Here is a 19,804-nt window from a genome sequence, read left to right as displayed (position 1 = left end):
GAGTGAACTCTCTTTGAGAGTAACTGCTGAGGGGAGACCAAAGAGCTGCTCAGTAAAGAGGATTAGCCTCAGGTCACTGGTCCTGCGCTGCTCCTCACAGCTGAAGGGCTGAGGTCGGATCTTCACAGCCATTGATGCTCGTCTAGCACTCTGTCAGAAGTCGTCACTATCTCATGTCTTTATTTCAAAGCGAAAGTGAACAGTTACGGCCCCAAAATGCCCAAAATGTGGAGTGAAATGTAAAGTTGTATAAACTCTGCAGATATGTTGGCTTGTTAAACACGTGGAACAAATATGTCATAAATATTTCAAGGTTTCGAGGTTCACGTAAGCAAGATGTTTTTCTAAAGAAGCGACATACAAAGTTAAAGATGGGGAAGGTTTTCTACGAGGACGAACAAACAAAAAACTGGTGATGCTCACTTATGTATCAGTCAAGGCCTGTTGAACCTACAGTATCTCAATTTAAGTTCAATATCAAAGTAGCAGTAAGACTTTGTTTCTCCCGCGTTTTTATCAGCTGTTAAAAATGCGGTCGTTTGCCAGCAGGTTTTTCTAGCAGGGCATTCTGGATGAAAAACGTCAGGAAGCGCTGCTATAAATTGTGGATTTCTGTCTCTATGTTTGCATCTAGAGAAAATGATACAGTAACGCTTTTTTAAGCACTAGATTAGCAGGTTTCAGTGTTATGGATGGTTATACGATCAGACTCTGAGAAGTCACTACACCTGACAGAGAAGTTAGCAAAACAAGCATGTCAAAGGTGCTAATAATTGAGATTTACAGGCGCTCGCAGTTGACTTTGTTACCCCTGATTCATCCATCCGAGCTGTGTCCAGTATTTTATGCTAAGCTAAGCTAATTCTTGCAAAGCAGCCCTCTTCATAATGACTGAAGAAATAGTCCCTTTAAAAGTCCAAGTAAAAATTGCAGGCAGCTTCGTTGTATTGGGTTTGCAGCAGAAATGACAGTGGTGGATATCTTATATTTTGATGAACTGACCCTTTAAACAGCTTCAAGCTTCACCTAACATGTGAATTCTTGTGTTTCTCTCTGAGCTGCTTCGGCCTTGAATTTACCACCACCACCACCTCTGTAAAAAGTGACCTTAGAGACCCATCCAGAGCTTTAATGCTGTACTGTTGTAACAATTGTGAGCCCCCCTGAAAGATGGACTGGAGTCTGGCGTGCTGAGAACCGAGCCAGGTCTGGCCCGGGCTGATCCACACGACAGGTGGTCTGATGAAATGGAATCTAGCGTCACATCAGCAGCAGAAATCAGAGCGCCATGTCACTCCCTCCCGCTCTCTCTCCCCTGATGTGTGGTCCTCTGATCCTCTCTCTGTATTTACATTCTTCGTCTCCTCTGCCTTTTGGAAATCGTTAATTCTGATGGCATGTTGAGTGGATACGGCAGGCATTCGGCTCCAGCACCCCGGGGATCAGTATGTGTGTGTGTGTTAAGGAAAGTGTCTGGCAGGTCAGTGTGACAAGTTGACCTTGTTTTCTCTCAGGCATCGTGGGAATGTGCAGTTTGGTTTCTGCAGCTGCTACTGTCAGTCTCATTGTCTTTGCACAGCAATTAAAAGATCACCTGAACCCCACACAGCCTCCACACAGAGGAGCAACATGTACTCTCAGCTGTGTTTATTATAGGGGTTGTATCTGATGGTTATTAGTAGGATCAATGAAACTATCAATTCATTGTTGTGGTAAAAGGGGGCATACTGGTGGCTGAAGTGGTTGAGAAACCATACAACTGCATTGTCACACCCCTCTCTCTCTGTGCACAGTGTTTGCCCTGATATGCTGTACATTAAACAGTTAGTCCATTGTTTACGTATCTGCACGCTTCCTATCTTGATCAACTCACCTAAAAGTCCTGTTATTTCAGAGGAGTCCAGTTTCTAGCTGCTATTTCTATTTGCGGCTGTTGGCACGTCCTTTCTACTTCAGTAGAGTTACTGTGTGCAGCCAACATAGCGGGAATAGAGCCGTCCAGCCAGCCAAAGGTCGGAGCAGCAAGAGTAGTTTTAGAAATGTCTCCTCTTGATGTAGCCTTAATAAGGTCACTAGAGTCCTCATTAATAATCCAAAGCCGGGCTAACTGGTAACAACTAATGCAAGCAAAACAGGATAAAAAGAAGCATGCATATTTATGAAGAACGAGTCAAACACAGTTGGGTCAAAGAGCCCGTGTCGGGGGGGTTTATGGAGGGCTCCGTTATGAGCATTATGTGGATCAAAGAAGTCAGAAATGTCTGCAGAAATACAGTTTACAGGACGAGTCGTACTGCACAATAATGGCTTCACAAATCGTGTGTTCATTTGCCTTTGCTGGAGAAAAACTTGTCATTCTTTTATATGAGAGGCTCGTTCATGGCCTCGTAAACTGTCCCTGCTGTGCCAGGAGCAGTGTGGGGGATGCTGTAGTTAGTGCCAGTCCTTTTCTTTGTGAGTGCAGGATCAAGTCAGAGAGCACAGAGTGATGTGTGTTTAAATGCCTTCTGGCGCGTCACAGCGCTGACGTGATTGATGAACGTGCGACAGGGCCTTTAGTATACACGTTTTCAAGAGTCTCTCATAACATTCCTTTGCACCATTAAGCCGAGCTGAGTTGACCCAAACTAAGTGGAGCTACTGTTCTGCTAATGGTTCTGTGAAGGGGGGGGACAAGCGTTTGGCTGTGTGTGCCCATCACTCAGTTATGTCTGTGAAGACTCTCAGTCTGCAGGCCTCTGATTTATCTTTAACAGGAGTCACTCATAGTTATCATGAAGCTACAAAATCACTGGATCAGAGAATTCCCCCATTGCAGCTTGATTCCATCTTTTGTGACACCCTCCTGCCCTTTTCTTGTAACTTGTGACTTTCCACAGGATCAGATAACCCTGATGACATCATCAGGGTCATTTTCTCTGAGTTTAGGAAGCCTTCCTGTTGCCACCAAAAAAATGACTCAACTGTGCTGAATTGAGCTGCATGACGAGTAAACTAATGTGTGAAATGAGTAACTTCCTCTATAAGCTGAAGCTCAAGATATCCAAATGTGCATCATTGCATCAAACCTCTGTGCCGTGCAGAGAAAGGTATTTATGAGGTTAGTTGCACTTTTAAACACAGATATCAGACATCAGTGGTTTGGTGCTACGTATAACTCACTGTGTAGCTCACAGCAGGTTATTAAAGGAAGGAGAACAGCCTTTTTTCCAGTTACTTCTTTTTCCTGAATTTTTAAAGAGGGATATTAATGTCTGTGAAACTTGGAGGATTCATCCATTATGTATTTGTGGTCTTTTTTCTATGTATTCACACTGGAGTAAACATGTTGGGGACAAATCTGGCAAATGTTGGAAATGTAAAATCTACTGAGGAATAACACTTTAAACTGTTCTGGTTTTCATTCATTTCTTCGACTGAGTCAGAGCTGCTGAGTGGAATCAATGCACCCTTCAGGTAAAAGGTGCCTTTTGTGTGACTTGTATTAACCTCACATCCTGCAGCTCGTCAGGAGAAAAGGAAGCTGAAGGTCGAGGAGTTTGTCGGCGTTTTGATCCTCTCTCTGTATTTCTCCTCTCAGCACACTGAGTGAGAGTTGTTATCTTCGGCTTGATAACACTTCCCTCACGCTGTGAGATACTATAAGTGTGCCATTGAGGGATTAGTGTGATAAATGTCAGAGGCCGCGGCAACTTGTCAGAGAAGCAAACACCCTCTTCTTCACACGTCTCAGTCTGCTGCGGTTATTTCTCTGCCTTCTCGTCTTTAATCTGTTTTCTCACGTTAGCTTCTTTTCACTCTCCTCAGATGTATTTACATCCGTACAAAGAGCAGCCTGACTGGGGCGCTGTGTTTCCCATGCTCCCTCTCTCTCTGTCTCACTGTCCTGAAGCAGCGCTGCTATTTCTGGGTCCAGCGGGTCAGTGCTCTGTGATGCTGCTGTATCATGTAAGCAAACAGAGCTTGATAGGCCTTTGTTATTCTTAGATGTGACGGAGCTGGAAACACGTCCCCGAGCTGTCACTTCGTGTCAACCGCTGCTTTTGAGGGGAATAATTGTAATGTACTCTTTGTACGCTGTGTTTGAAACATATAATCATATATAATTAAATATAATACAGCCCTTGTTATTTTAAACTGATTATAAATCTGCTTTTTTAGCTGCCTTTAAGTTCATACTGTTTCTTGGCAGTGATGTCACCTGACCGGATAAGGTAGTGTAAGCAATTACAGCTACGTTCATGACCCGAAAACACACAAACACACACGCCTTTTTTTATCAGTCCTCTATTTTAACATAACATTCATGCTCCTCCTTTCATGTGTTAGTTTAGTAGATCTTCCTTTCTGTGGGGGGCACGCCAGAAGTAAATTAAACATGAAATAGAGTCCGAGCGGGGAATCCTTGGTATGTAAATATGAACCCAGTGCCTTACAATGTAGGCAGATGACAGAGGAAACGGCTTATATAAAGACTCCTTTCCTTCTGCAGCGAGCAGAAACTCTGTTAAATGAGGTAAGTGGAAGTAAACGAGTGAATGAGACAGCGGAGAAGAAGTGTGCGTCATGTGACGTCTTCAAACCGTCTCATAATGTGTTTAGTGCCACATTCTCAAGTTCAGGTCAGTAGTCCGATAAGGCTATGAGACCTCCGTGTGTGTGTGTTTGTGTGTGCATGTGCGTGTGTGTTTGTGTACCAGATCCTGTTGCACACGAGCTCGTCCCCGCTCACGACCACCAGACAGACAGGCTGAAGGATCTCAGGTCGTGTCTGCCGACCTTTGACCTCAGCGATCATCCTGTCAGTCGCTGCTGCTTTGATCTCAGTCTTTATTCCAAGATTTGAGGAATTGCTTTTGTTTTTTCCACGACAGGCAGCCGACTTTCTGCTTTGATCTCCTACAATAATGAAACAGTAGATTTGGTAAATTTTCATGTTAGTTTCATTTGATCTTTGACAGAGAGGGAGCGAGTGTTGTGTGTCAACTCAAAGAAAAAATGGCTCAATGAATTTAAAAAATAAACCTCTCTGATGCAGCCCTTTGATTCGAAAAGTCACATGAGTTAAATGGAGGCTTGCGTGTGGTCATGGGGTTTCAGTCGATTGATGTGGAGATACACAGGCACGCGGGATATGAGAGAAGAATAAATGGGCGAGCAAACAGAGAACACAACAGGAACAAAAGAGGGAAACACTGTGAGCCTGTTATCTGCTACAACAGTCCGTGGTGGTGATCTGGTTTGAATGGCAGCTAACGTGATGGAGGTGGACGTCCTCTCCTCTCCCTCGCAGACGAGCATCTGTGGTCTGGGCCGGGTGCCAGAGCAGACAGAGGGAGGGCAGGTCGACTGTCAGCTAACCCTTCATGGTTAGAAAGTCAGAACAGATTCCAGCCTTTGAACAAACACATGCCACATCTCATCTGTGTGCTGTACCTGTCCGAGGCCCGACGGAGGCTGTCTGCTTTAAATTTACACTCATAAAAGTTTAAAAATATGTCCTCTCACATGACTGTAGTTGTCTGTTTATTTGAGGTTTGTCTTATAGTAAATGAGGAGATTTTGTGGGTTTGGATAAGCAGCCACAGAAGCTCTGAGCCTGGCAGGAAGTGTTATCACCGCTCTCCACAGACACACACTGATTGTGTATCCTGACAAAAGCCTCTGACTTCATCGTAGACAAAACAATGTCTTTGATATGACTTCCCCCTGAGATTATCTTATCCTCTGTGCCTCTGCTCTCCTTTACAACGCCTGTGTTGTGTGGATTATTCCGTCTTATCTGTTAGTGCACCTCATTCTGCAAGAGCCTTTGAATACAGCCTCTCTGTGGGACGAGCTGTGTTTAAGAGGAACAGCTGAAGCATGGCGTTTGTTTCTGTTCAGAGATCACCTGCAGCCTCTTTGAAGCTTGGTGATGAGCAGACTGACACACTCATTTAAATTTATGTGTGTGTGTGTGTGTGTGTGTGTGTGTGTGTGAGAGAGTCAGTTAGCCTCATAAATCAAAGCAGAATCTCTCTCTGGTGTGTGAATCCTTTAAGTAAAGCTTCAAGGTTTTCTTCTGTCATAGAAACAACATTTATCACATTGTATGAAGACATCACACTGACTGTATATTTTCTGTCTGTTTCCCAAACTTGATGCTTTTTAATGCTTTAAGTGGTGGAAACACTTAAAGTTCAAAAGCCATGTTTTAAGGAACAGTTCAACATTTGGCAAAGTTAGATAAAGGTAGCCTACATGAAAAAGCTACAGCTAACGGCCAGTAACCATAGCTTAGCTTAGCTTAGCTTAGCGTAAAGACTGGAAACAGAGAAACGACTACTCTGGCTCTGTCTAAAGTCAAACTTATAAATGTTACTCATTAACAACAACCTTTTTTATGTTATATCTAATTGTTATATTTGTCCAGAAAACAACAAACTATCTCTTGACAGCGTAAAGAGTCGTCACTTTAAGGTTGCCAGGCAACAAGTGTACACTCCAGGGATGCTCCCCCCTTTCTTATGTCTTTAAGCTTCCCTAATTACCCACTTCCATTCATATATATTGTCTATGTAAAATCCTTTTTTATTTCTTCATGAAAGCTGAAATTAAAAGTTGGTTGTTCTCTGTGGCTTCTCTCGTGACAACAAGCTGAACCTTTGTCGGCTTCAGACAGTTTATCGGAAGAAACAAGTCATTTGAAGGATGAAATTTTGACATTGTTTATACCAAGATTAATGGATTTATTGAAAAAATGGTTAGCATTTAGCATATCCATCAATCCATCTATTATCTATACTGCTTATCCTGTTCAGTGTCGTGGGGGCCTGGAGCCTATCCCAGCTGTCATTGGCGAGAGGTGGGGTACACCCTGGACTGATCGCCAGCCAGTCAGGACTGACACATAGAGACAGGAAGCCGGAGTACCAGGAGGGAGAAGCTACAGCTAGCGGGCAGTAATTATCGCTTAGCTTAGCTTAGCATAAAGACTGGAAACAGAGAAACGGCTAGGCTGGCTGCCACACAGACAAAGAAACTCCACACAGAGAGGCCGAACCAGGATTCGAAACCAGGAACCTTTTAACTGCGAGGTGATAGCAGTAACCACTGCACCACCAGGCTGCCTAGCATATAACTAGAAAAAGAAAATAGATTCAGTTGTACTGATACATTTGGTATCTTGGTCACTACGGTAAAGCTCTGCTGGTTTGAACAAACAGCTATTTATATTCCTAACAAGTTAGGTGAGTGACTCCCTTTCTAATGTGCATTCAGTTATATTTGTAAGATGTCCACACATTCACACACACACACACACACACACACACACACACACACACACACACACACACACACACACCTGGGGTCCTATTTTACTTCTACATCATGGCCACATTCACTGGACTTCTTGGCTGCCACAGCCTCCTCCTGCTCCCTCAGGGTCAGGGTCGTCAGCAGGTAGTTACTACAGTGCACAGAGCACATTCCCCTTTCTATGGTAACTCACACACTCATGTGTGTCAGCATGTGAGACTGTTGCCTCACAGTCAAACACAATCTTCAGGGAAAGATTGTTTGCAGGCAGGAGCTCATAAGAGCCCAGTGTTCTGCTGTCAGAGGGGGACTTCTCTTTCATTCTCTCACACTGATTTAGGACTATCATCTGATGGGCACAGACTGCAGTACCTGTGCTCTCAACTTCAGAGAGGATCGATGTGAGGCCTCGGAGTGCCAGCCTCTCTGATTGATGCACTGTGGGGATAAATACTGGTCAAATTACTAATGAGATCTGATTAAGATTCCCGCGAGCAAACAGACTGTCAGACACAGGATGTGGAAAGTTTGTAAAAACATTCAGTCTGAATTTTCAGCCTTTCATAAATCCCACTTCTCACTGTAGGTAAGTCGTCAGGTGGGGGATGGTTGTCTGCGAGTGAGTCAGCGCTGTCCTCTCATCACTAATGGCCAGGAAATGTCTATGCTGGACAGACTAATTGAATTTCTTTAACAGGAAAGCATCCTGCAGGTCCATTAGCCCTTTGTAAACAGCAACACAGCAGAGAGCGGGGGAGGCAGGTGGGAGAGGAAAGGGGGATGCAAGGAGGGAGGAGGAGGCATGTTCATTGTTGAAGCGGCTCGATGTAAAGTCAGAGGCTCAGTTTGGAGGCTGGTTCTGTTTGTTTGAGGTAAATGTTTGGCATTCATGCAGATGATGATAGAATTGATGTCCAGAGTTGAGGCTGGATGTTCCCCTGTAATAAACTCATCAACTCACCTGCTGTTGTACTTTGGTTGCAAGTTTTTATACTTCACAAAAGTTACCTTTCTTCCTCGGCTAAAAAACTCAAATGAGCTGCCGGCTGGATACACGCTTATGATCCTTCCTTCGGCCCTGCCCAAAGGTTGCCAAATCGGGAGAGATTTAAGTACATTATATAGCCAGGTGTTCTGTAAGTTTGCTAGCATTAGCTAAAGTTAGCCATCTTAAGCTACATGTCACACCTAACCAAGTAAGGCTGGAGCAATCTTTTTTTTATATATATATAGCGCTAAGTCTCAACAGATCCTTCACATGACCTCGACCTCGTTGCAGCAAAACACTTTAGTTTCTTAATGATTCAGCGTCCAGTGAGTCTTGCTTTTACTCAAGACCCCCTCACCAGTTTGTTAGAGAGGTCAAGAGTGGCCTAAGTATGGATTTGCTGCATAATAACTTCTGTCACGATTAAAGTTGAACTGTCTACATGACATCTCAGCATACTCGATTATTTGTGATGCAGTAGAAAGGACTGGAAAAACTGATTTAATTTTTCCATGTTCAAAAATGACCTTTAGCACTACAGAATTATGTATTGATTAAAATGATAAATGACTAGATGGTGTGCAGTGTGTACGCGTTGAGCTTGTAATGAATGTGTGGAAAGAGGTCAGTGAGGACACAGATGAACCCCATTCACATTCCTCTGAGCAGCGCGCAACATAAACGTATATATTTCCCGCCATTATCCGACATAAGAAAAGCTGCATTCACAAACGCAGTGAGCAGACACTCGCACACGACTAAATCAAACCTGGCACTTGTTACCTCCGGCTACAGCTCTCACTGGCATGTCATGCATGTGTGATAACTCAGCCATGTAAAGTGTAACTGGGGGTCCCTCCTTTAGACATTAGGATGAGACCCTGAAAGGGGAAAACCAGCCGCTCCTCACAGACACATCATGGAGGAACAGTGGAGCTTCTATACTGCCTGTAAATTGAGCCTTTCTTCCTGTGAGAGGGTGACATAGAGGAATGCTGCACATTAATGTGGACATGGGTGGGCTTCTCATTCCTGTCATAGCATCTCGCTCTTCCCTTTGACCCTCCATGAGACTTTCTTCTTCTTTCCCTGCATGCCTCCTTTCAGTTTGTGTCAACAGGGTGTGGAAGCAGGAGTGTTTGTTCTGCATAATTCAGCCTCTTGTTAGAATAATAATCTCGATCTAGTGCTTTTCTGCTTCTATTCGAAGAATATTTTTTTAGCCTTTTTGCCTTTATTTGATAGGACAGTGGATAGCATCGGAAACATGGGAAAAGAGAGAGGTGATGCCATGAAGCAAGGGGCCGAGGGTCGGGGTGGAGCCGAGGCTGCTGCGTCGAGGGCTGAGCCTCTACATGGGGCGCACGCCTCAAACACTGAGCCAAACCAGTGCCCCAGCTAACATTAGATTTGTGCAGATGTATTGTTATTGGCATATTGATGGAACAACTTCAGCATTAAAAAGTTAGAGATCATTTAGAAGCAGTATCTCCATTACATAGTCAGTCCAAGGGCACTTTAAGGAATCCTTATCAAAGCAACATATTTCTGCTGTCATCTTACTTTAATTATCACGAGACATTAATGCCATATTTCCATTTTCAGCATTGTTTTCATTAGTTTGAGCTTTGATTGATGCTCTTTTGATAACATCACGTTGTTACATTTCAGGTGAAAACTCAAACTGACAGTTGCTGGCTCAGCAGGTCAAACACACACCTGCCTCACTCATGGCTTGATCACTAAAGCTGCGTTTTTCTCTGCTTAGTTGCCAACACAGGCAGTGATGAAACACTAAAACATGTTGAACTTATGTTCAAACTCAAACACGTCTCTCTCTTTTTCAGCGTGGGCCGATGTGGATGTGAACATGGAGGACAGGGTGGAGGTGATTATGGGAGAAACAGCTCAGATCACCTGCATGTTTACATCGTCTGAGGGCATCGGCGGCATGATGATACAGTGGTCCTACGTGAGTGTCATCAAACCTGCCGCACACGCTACAGAGAGGTACCATGTGTCCATGCATGTGATGATTCATGTGTTGAACCTTTAGGTGACGCGTTCGGGTGAGAAGCAGAGGATCTTCTATCAGGACTCCACCATGAAGGTTGTAGAGCGAGGCACCCCGTTCACAGAGCGGATCAGTGTGAACGGGACCGGAGCCACAGGAGAGGTGGTGCTGACCATCAGCGATGTGCAGCTGGCTGATGAGGTGGAGTTTGTGTGTTACATCAGAGGACTGACAGACGGGTCTGGAGAGGGACGCACCAAGCTGAAAGTGTTCAGTAAGAGTCAATCTAACTCCTTTCAGTGCTCACAGTTAACTTCAAAGTTGTTTCAGCTTCAAATGGCACTTTGTACGAAAGTGACATTTATAGTATTTTAACTTTTACATTTTTATACATGCCATGTGCCAAAGCTTCAAACTATTTGAAACCGTTTTAGATGGTAAATTAAAAGCTGCCAGAAGACAAAACAGTTGTAGGAAAAGGCTGCCTATTTAACTAATTTCTCACTTCCTTTGCAGAAACACCCGACCTTCCCACCATCGAGCACTTGCAAAAAGAGATCTCAGTAAATGAAAAGGACATGGTCAAGGTAAACAAGCATCAGAGTTTAATCTGATGAAGCGGCTGTCATGTCAGGCTAACGTTTCATTCTTTGTATTTGATGTTTCTCATCCTCTCTCCTCTTCTCTCCCACAGATTGGGACCTGTGAGGTTAAAAATGGCTTCCCCAAGCCGAACATCACATGGTACAGTAACACCACGCCGCTCCGCAGCGTCCCAAACGGTGAGACGATTAACATCCACAGTGCACTCCTTCACTTTTTACTCCCTTAATGTGATTTATTCATCTTATTTTTGCTTTTGTCTTCCAGTGATGAAAGTGGTGCCCAGAAGCACCATTGAATCCAGCGGTCTGTTCTCAGTGACGAGCGAACTGAACATGAAGGTGGTGAAGGAGCACAAAGACGATGAGTTCTACTGCGAGGTCACCTACTTTGTTCCTGGAGGAACCAGGATGACGGAGACTTACCGGATTAACATCACTGTATTCTGTGAGTTTCACAAATAGGCACCAGTAGCACCGTAACACCAGTATGACAGCTTTTCACGACATTATGGTGTCTGGCTGCAGGGATTTCCCCCCTGCTGAGCCACAGGAGCAAGAGTGTCTGCACCTGGCTTTCCAGTCCAGCCCATAAGTCTTTGACTGGGTCGACATCCTTCAACACAAAACTTTCAAAGCTATTTCTTAATGGACCTTGTGCACATGAGGTCATGTTAAAAAAGGAAAGGGCCGGTCGCGACAGGAAAACTGCTGGCACAAAGTTCACGAAGCTGTAGGCACACTATTGTCTGAAACATTGTTGTTTCTTCTACCAGTATTGGAACTTACTGGGCTTATGCAGAAAACACATTGAAAAACACAAAAAGAAGCATTTATTTCAGTGTTTTTAAAAGATGATCCTGTTATACCGGAAGTTGCCTCCCTGTCCATTACATGAGCTCCTCTCCTTGTTTCAGACCCCTCCACAGCTGTAAATGCTTGGGTGGAGTCACCGAAGGGCAAAATCAAGGAAGGGGACTCGATCGAGCTTCATTGCGTTGGGAACGGGAATTCTCCATCCTCGGTTATTTCATTCAAGCGTTTAGAAGTAAGAAATTAACCCTTTTGTAAATTTCCAAATTGTTGTGTGCTTAGAGGGCCTCTCACCCATGTTGAGGTAAAAGTTCTATGTTTATGTGATGATCAGGTAACTTTGGTGTGTTACAGGATGATAAAACTTGGGAACAGAAAGTGTTGTTGCTGCCTAATGTGAGCCGTCTGGACAGCGGAGGCTATGAATGTACTTCTTTGGACACGGACACCTTCGAGTCTGTCTCAGACAATATCTCTATCTTTGTCAACTGTAAGGAAACTGCACTGAAAAGATCTGTGACAAATACATTTACCAGCTGTGCGACTGTGTCATTTCTTTGACTCCGTTCTCTCCCTGCTGTGTGTGTAGATCTCGATCCTGCTGTGGTGATGCCTCAGGAAAATGTTATTGTGGCTCAAGGAGCAGATCTGAAGGCCACCTGCAACGCCCTCTCCTCTCTGCAGACACAAACAGTCTGGATAAAGGTCACGTATACACCTGCAGTGCAGGAACAATAGTGCAAACAGCAACACCATTGTGTCTCAAAAACGTTCTCACATCTCAATTAATTAACATTAATCAACATGCACTCAGCAGCAATAATTGTGAGCAGACTACATCTAGCTTTAACATTCACCTTGTGAGATCCATGATCCTGCATCAGTGGACTTTCACAATGATACACTTACCCAGGAGCTCTTTTTCTGATGCCCTGTATCTGTCAGGTTGGGTCATTATCGAGCTGATATTGTGGTGACTTATTGTAGACTCACAAAACTTGCTTTATTCATTCAGTCAGTAGCCTACCTGAAGGAGCTGCAGACTATTTTTTAAGCCACGGGTACAGAATATTATCAAGCAGACATCAGAGAATTTAAAAATTATAATTTTTCTAGAGCCAGTGCCGAAGGCGACCAATCAGGACGTCTGTGAGAATAGTTGTACAAAGGGCGGTCAGGGCTCAGTTATTCAATTAAAATAGCATTTAAATTTTGTTTGAAAAGTCTTTGTGTAAGAAGTTAATTGAAGCAGCTGTTTGAACCACTAAAAACGCTGCATACCTTTGTATTAATCCCATCTATGTGTGCGTGTGTGTTAAATGTGTCTGTGTGTGTAGGACGGACAGGAGGTTTCAAAGGGACACACTTTGATGGTGGAGAAGGCTACGTTTGACAAAGCAGGGACGTACATGTGTGTGGTGACTGTTCCTGAGATCGAGGGAATGGAAACCAGTGGGACTCTCCTCCTTAATGTCAGAGGTCAGTGTGATCACAGGACCTGTAAACTGAATATTACACTGCTTTCAGGTCAGTAATCAACCTATCATTCTTTATCATCGTCTCTGCAGGCCCACCGGAGATCTTGAATCGTGACAACACAGAGAGAGAGGAGAGTTACGAGACGATGGTCGACCTGAGCTGCCACGTCAGAGGTTATCCCACTCCTAAGGTCATCTGGACCACCTCGGATGGAAAGGTAGAGCAGAGGGAGGTACTGCTCGAAAAAGGCGCAGACTTTGCCCATTTGATCGTCTGATTTCACATATATTGTTCCAGGTCCTCGGGACGGCGTCAGAAATAGTGACTGAGGACGGAGTTAAGAGTGAGGTCAGCATCAAGGTCACGTCTGACATCACAGCTTTCTGCAACGCCTCAAACGAGGCGGGCACGGACGTGCTGATCTTTAACATCAAAGCCAGTGAGTTCCTCCTGCTGCCTGCGTTTCCTCTCTCTGCTCTTTGTTTTCGTGTACGTCTCTATTTGTTGTCCCCCTCGCTCGTTCCCCCTCTTTCCTTTTGTTTCTCCCGTTCTTGTCCGTGTCACTTTGTTGTTTATTTTTACCTCGTCTGAAGGCCTCCAGCTCTGTTATGTGCTGTAACGTGTTGCCTGTGATAACGGACGTCTCAGGCAGTGTTGTTGTTCCGGACGGGGACGCTGTGAAGCTGCGTGCGGCTGTTACATGTGCTCCCCTCCTCCCCCAGTGTGTTAACAGGGAATGTGCTCCCTTCTGTCTGTGCCTCTACCTGTTTTCAGCTGAAAACAGCACTACACCACCCGCCACAACTACTACAACCACTACAACCACTACAACCAATACTACCAATACTACCGCTACTACCACTCCTATTTCCTCCACCACAGGTAAGTCCACAGTCACTCTGCCCTGCCTACAACCTAGCTCCGCTCCAGTGACACAAATGTTTTTAAAAAAGACGAAAGAAATCCCATGAAAAGGACTTCAGTGAGAGTGACTTCAGCTGTCAGTGAAGGTGTTTATCTGCATGTTGTCTGGCTGCGAGATTTCTCTGTGACTCAGGCACAAAGAATTACAGCGAGAAAGGAAAACTAGAAAGCACCTGAAGGCTGCAGCCATTAGCATACTGGCGTGAAAGGTCATTAAAGCGGTGATGCTTTGTGATTGCTCTGTGGTTTCTAAAAGGTATTTAGAGTTTTAAATGGGTGATATTACTGAAGTCAGTTATGCCTGCGAGGTTTCTCTCATTAATTTGTCGGCACAGCTCTGCTAATTTTAACTAGTTAAGTTATTATGTGATTAAACTTTGTGGTCTTTTAATGAGTTTTACAAACGAGCTGAAGAAGAAAAGCAGCACTTCTATTCCAGAAAAGTCTCCATTATAACGATGAAGGTGTCAGTATTTGCTGTTTAATTGAACAATGAATCATGCATCCCTGTTAGCATTGTGGCATGCAGATACACACAGTACACAAACACACACACACGCATCACAGGGACCAGAAAGCAGCTGATGCTTTAAAATGCACTCAGAGCCTCCTGACTCCCATTACCGCCACCGCCTTGTGTTTTCGCTCCTCTTCTGCCTCCACTCTCTCCTGTACGTCATGCCAGGAAATTTACAGCCCCTCAGGAAAACTGTCCCGGGTTGTTGTTTCTGGCAAAGCGCCGGTTAAATGAGATTAACCTGGGCTGCTCCGGGAGGAGACGACTGTGATGCTGACCACAGTCGGAGAATTAAGATAAATGTTTAGCTTCGAATCACAGATATGATCCACGAAAGTTAAACATTTGTTGTCCTACCTGCCTCTGTGTATGTGTAAGTGTGTGTGTGTCCTGCTGATAAGAGTTATTTAATACATCCAGCCACCAACTGGTAATTGTGCTCATGTGGTTTTTCTCAGTCAAACCTGCATCAGCAATCCCAAAGAAAAACCCTAAAGGTTTGTATGTTACGCTGCTGAAGACTATCATGTCTCCTTTCTCAAGACGCACAAAGCTTCTCCTCCGCAGCACCTCCTTCTTCACCTCCCAGCATTCTTCAGACCCCCCCCCCCTCGCCCTTTATCTCTCTCTCCTGATGAACAAAACATCAAGCCATCATTGACTTCCTCTTCTGTGCATGCTATCATGCTGTTGTACGAGCACACCTCTCCTCCTTCACTTCCTTTCTGCCTTTCTTTAGGTCGCCAGGTTTAGTTCACCACAGCGATGCTTGTGCTGCCCTCTCTTTAGACAAAATGCTCTGTACTCTACCTGCACACTGTGAATGCTGCACAGCCTGCCTGAAGCCGTCCTGCACTGGACTCTCCTGCCTCATGCCGTCCTCTCACTCATAATCCATTGACAGCGTGTAACTCTCTGGTTGTTGTTGTGCTTCTCCTCCACCAGAGGGCAGCGGCGCCATCATCGCGGCCATCATCATCTGCATCCTGCTGCTGGCCATCCTCGGCAGTGTGCTCTTCTTCCTCTACAAGAAGGGAAAGATCTGTGGACGATCCGGCAAGCAGGACCTGTGAGTACAGCGAGAGTCACATGATGCTGGAGCCTGAAGATGTGAAGTGTCCCCAATTAGCCAGTACAAACAATGCATCATAATTGTTGTGGTTGCATAACTGTTTTGTTCCTGCAGCACCAAGGACAAGTCGAGCAAAGACAACATCGTGGTGGAGATGAAGAGCGATAACACTGAGGAGGCCGTGCTGCTCGGGGTCAATGGAGAAAAGCAACCTGCTGGTGACCAGGTAGTTATTTACAGTTTAACTGAAACATGATGCCTTTTCCTGCTGATCTGATTACACCATTAACGCATTTTACCATCTCTTCTCCCTGCCTGTGTTTTAATGTGTGTTTGCCCTCTGGAGTAAAGAGCAGCGAGTACCTGGACGTGCAGAAGTGAGGAGGTGACCGCTGCTCCTGTTCTTCCCTCTCAGGCTCAGACCCGCCGCTGCCTTCAAGCCTCCGCTCTCCTCCCGGGGTTACATGATGGAAACACAGCTGTCCGTCTGTCATGATGGACGACCGAGGCTCAAATTATTCCAAGCTGCAGCTTTCAATTACGTCACATTTCTGTTGGAATGCAACCTGAGCTTTAATGAGAAGTGATTTGAAGGCTTCATGACATAACTCTGCTTACAACTCTTCCAAATTCAAACCTTCAGACTGTCCTCTGTGGTTCTCCTTCACGTGAGCCTTGTACCCTGCTGATCGTCCGTAGAACAATAGTTAGAGCACAACATTGAGCAGGGACTGTTTTTATACCCGATATGCATCACCTCAGGCACAGCGATCACTGAAGAGCTGCCTGACATAGCTCTTATCAAGTGTACATATTATAATCTATGTATATATTTCTTTATTTAAAATAACACCGAAGAAAAAAACAACCAAAAACAAATGACTAGATTGTGTTCTGAGATAGATTTTGCTTGGGTGCTTTTTATGATGTCTTTTTATTTTGAAATATCTTTTTATGTTTCCAGTTTTAAAGTCTGTACACTGAAAACTTTTGGATGCAATAATGCCTCATCCTCCAGCCAGTTACAGCCTCACTGCAATGTTGTCTTTAGCTCTGAAAACAAGCCTGTAGAGGGGTGTACTACGAAGCCTGATTATTGTGGGTAAGCCAGGTCTGTTGAGCCTAAACCCAGGGTTTTCAGTGTCACGAAGCTGGCTCTCTATAACCTGGTTAGATCACCATGGTAACCTGGTCGGAGTGTCGGCTTTAATCGGCTGTAAAGCCCTGTCATTTCATTAATTATGTCCTGACGACGGTCTCCACGGGCAACATAGATAGATAGATATGCCGTGCAGTAACAGTAGCACAGACTGTATGCATCGCATCACGGAGCCTATGCATTCAGTTAGTGATGAACCTAATACGACCCCCTCCAGTCGCCCTCTTCTCGTTTGCTTCAGGTAAAATTATCTTTAAATTCCAGCAGATCATCCAAACAGTGAAAGAACGATGAAGAAACATTTAAGGACCCTGGATTATGTTGTTATGTTTGGTCCTAATTTCCTGCCAAATCCGTTTTACACAGCTGGTTTGCAGCTAAAATACAGATGATAATATTGATCAGTCTGTTCATATTTATCAGATTATCAAATAAGAAATCAAATCATTTTAATTATTCTTGGACAAATACTAAAGTTATTTCGACGCATTTTAATGAATGAAAGCCTAACTGCAGTTCCTGACTATACTACTGAAATCATGTGTATCATTGTTACAGTTGTAAGAGTTGTACGATGTGTAGTTGTTACATAAGACATAAACAGGAGGCACTGAGAGCGTTTCTTTGTGTGCTAGAATAAATACATGAGAAAGTTGAGAACTGCCTTTGTGATACCTGTTATCACCTGTTAACTGGGGCTTAAAGCTTTGTCAGGCCAGCTTACTTAGAAAGTAAGTGAACTCGCTTCGTAGTACACCCCTCTGGTCATTTAAGTCACATTTAATTTCTAACTTAACACCCTCGGCTTTACTCTCCCCTCTTTGTGTTAACATTATCTTTACTGTGTTGTGCCTTTCCTTCATGAACTCATATTTTCTTTGTTTGAGTTTAAGTTTTGCCAACAGGCAAATGCAAAAGTAACAGATGCCTTAGAAATTTAATCAAAAGACAGAAAAACATCATCAAACCATTTATTTTGTATCTATAGTTCTATTTTTATTTAATGTTCAGTGCACTGATTTCTTTGTGGTTCTTCGTGCAGTTGTGTTTCTCTAATGTGAAACAGTTGTTTAGTTTTCTGTGGATGAAATTGTGTTGTTATTGTTTTTAGAGGAAGGATGAGGGCAGAACAGATTATTGGTCCATGGTAGAAATGGCTCACGGCATGAAGTTACCGTCCTTAATAGAACAAGAAACATTTTTGTTTCAGTCATGTGAAATAATGCGTTAGATCCCAAAGAGACTCAGAATCCCCCTCACACTCGTGACACTGTGAGCATGAGGAGGGGGGCATGACTGTGACTCCATGTATGCAATCGAAGACAATCATTAATGACAGCTGTTCTGTGCAGGTATAATCCACACTTACCTTCCTCCCCTCTGAGAGTCTGTTTTTCTGCTGTTTTAAGAACTACCACTGTGTCATGTGTTCAGATGTTTAATCTGTAAGATGCCTTTAATGCCTTGGAAATGATGTCATCGATGACGTTCAAGCCAACTTACCGACAAATTCACTGTAGTTTTTTGAAATTATACCAAATAAAGGTCGACTGTTAAATGAAAAGAAGAGCTGAAAATGTGTCAAAGTTTGACAATAAGCTACCCTTCTTGTGGTCTGTTGTTATAATAGACTTCCCAAGTAAGTTTCCCCAGAATCACCTGATGTACAGTCATTTGTTTGGTCCTCTAAACAACAAATACAAACAGCTTTCAGTTAGCAGTAAATCACTTTCAACATTATCTACAGTCACGCACAATCAGCTTTATTGACCAGGTATGTACACATACAAGGAATTTGACTCCGGTTTAACTTTGCTCTCTTTGTACACGTAAACATTAAAAATTAAACTAATATGTACAAGCCTTAAATAAACATTAAATATTAAACGAGTATCTACAAGCCTATACGTGCAAGTATGAGGAGTGCAACGATGCTGACATGTATGATGTGATTTAGAAATGTAATTATTTAACAGATGGGTTAATTTACATGAGGTACATAGTTTCCTGTATTTACAGTTAAAACAACAGTGTGCATAGACTCATGCCAGATGACGGATGATATTTACATGAATAAAAAGTGTCCATACGATGAGATGAACAATAAACTGTCTTATTTACAGGTGACTGGGTTTTTCCACATCGATTGTTCTGACGCTCTATGACTGTTAAGCGTTCAGAGCGATACAATTCAAAATGTGTATTAAACGACATTAAATGAATGACGAATGAATATAGAAAAGACGTCTCTGTAAATAAGTGTAGCTCCTCTTTGTATCATGCCCGATAGTTTTACTTTTGTCAGACATAAATTACACGTTCCATCTTTCTGACAGTCTGATGGTACACACAAAGCTTTATTCAGTTATACAAGAGTTTTATAAATGCCTCAGATGTGTTGCTGATTTGATCCTCCGGTCGTGATGCTAAATCAGATTTCGGTTTTTAATGCAGCTACTAAATGTATTACTGAACGCTCTCAAATACAAACTCTCAACAGAAACAGCAGTGAGGTATCGAACCTGTCTGCAGTCTGACCTCGGGTAAGGTTCTTTTTTGAGTTTCATCATACCTGCACGCTGCTTCAGAAGTAATCTCTCCTTCTGTTCACGTCCTCGTCTCTCCTGCTCAACACGAAAAGCCTTTGCAACAACACACATTCTGACTGATGAGAGCAGGAGACACGCAGCCGTACATAATGAGGTTAACGAGGGTTGTGCTCCATTAAGTGTTGCATTAAGGCAGGTCAGTGAGAGGGCAGGGGCTCTGGCTACAGCTTAGCTAAATGGAATGCAGCCATCATCAATACTGTAAACGCCACATGTGCTTTTACTTTGACGTGCAGTGAACAAAGTCTATAGCACGACTGAATAACGCTGCATTTACACAGTTACACACCTGCAATTAAAACTTTACCCAGCATATTTATCATAA

At 43.7% G+C, this 19,804-nt stretch overlaps 1 protein-coding gene across 5 annotated transcripts in view; it reads left to right on the top strand.

The window, feature by feature from the left end:
* mcamb (melanoma cell adhesion molecule b) overlaps nucleotides 1-18,990 on the top strand; it is a 32,925-nt gene extending 13,935 nt beyond the window's left edge. For 2 of the 5 annotated variants that reach the window (XM_069668730.1, XM_069668732.1), the window contains exons 2-17: nucleotides 10,138-10,262; nucleotides 10,347-10,578; nucleotides 10,821-10,891; nucleotides 10,999-11,086; nucleotides 11,175-11,354; nucleotides 11,824-11,954; nucleotides 12,074-12,209; nucleotides 12,309-12,424; nucleotides 13,057-13,198; nucleotides 13,288-13,415; nucleotides 13,496-13,637; nucleotides 13,973-14,080; nucleotides 15,098-15,136; nucleotides 15,585-15,708; nucleotides 15,826-15,937; nucleotides 16,063-18,990. In XM_069668730.1, the coding sequence (XP_069524831.1) occupies nucleotides 10,138-10,262; nucleotides 10,347-10,578; nucleotides 10,821-10,891; nucleotides 10,999-11,086; nucleotides 11,175-11,354; nucleotides 11,824-11,954; nucleotides 12,074-12,209; nucleotides 12,309-12,424; nucleotides 13,057-13,198; nucleotides 13,288-13,415; nucleotides 13,496-13,637; nucleotides 13,973-14,080; nucleotides 15,098-15,136; nucleotides 15,585-15,708; nucleotides 15,826-15,937; nucleotides 16,063-16,092 (1,904 nt within the window). In that variant the 3' untranslated portion in view covers nucleotides 16,093-18,990. Of the gene's footprint in view, nucleotides 1-10,137; nucleotides 10,263-10,346; nucleotides 10,579-10,820; nucleotides 10,892-10,998; nucleotides 11,087-11,174; nucleotides 11,355-11,823; nucleotides 11,955-12,073; nucleotides 12,210-12,308; nucleotides 12,425-13,056; nucleotides 13,199-13,287; nucleotides 13,416-13,495; nucleotides 13,638-13,972; nucleotides 14,081-15,097; nucleotides 15,137-15,584; nucleotides 15,709-15,825; nucleotides 15,938-16,057 lie in introns of all 5 variants that reach the window. The other 3 variants (XM_069668731.1, XM_069668733.1, XM_069668734.1) reach the window with 3 other exon arrangements.
* Nucleotides 18,991-19,804: the final 814 nt, after the last annotated feature.

The sequence above is a fragment of the Semicossyphus pulcher genome, unplaced genomic scaffold (assembly GCF_022749685.1).
Source record: "Semicossyphus pulcher isolate SPU_LCO1_2020_fin unplaced genomic scaffold, fSemPul1.0.p SCAF_19, whole genome shotgun sequence".
NCBI lineage: Eukaryota > Metazoa > Chordata > Actinopteri > Labriformes > Labridae > Semicossyphus > Semicossyphus pulcher.
This window is presented reverse-complemented; position numbering and strand designations above follow the sequence as displayed.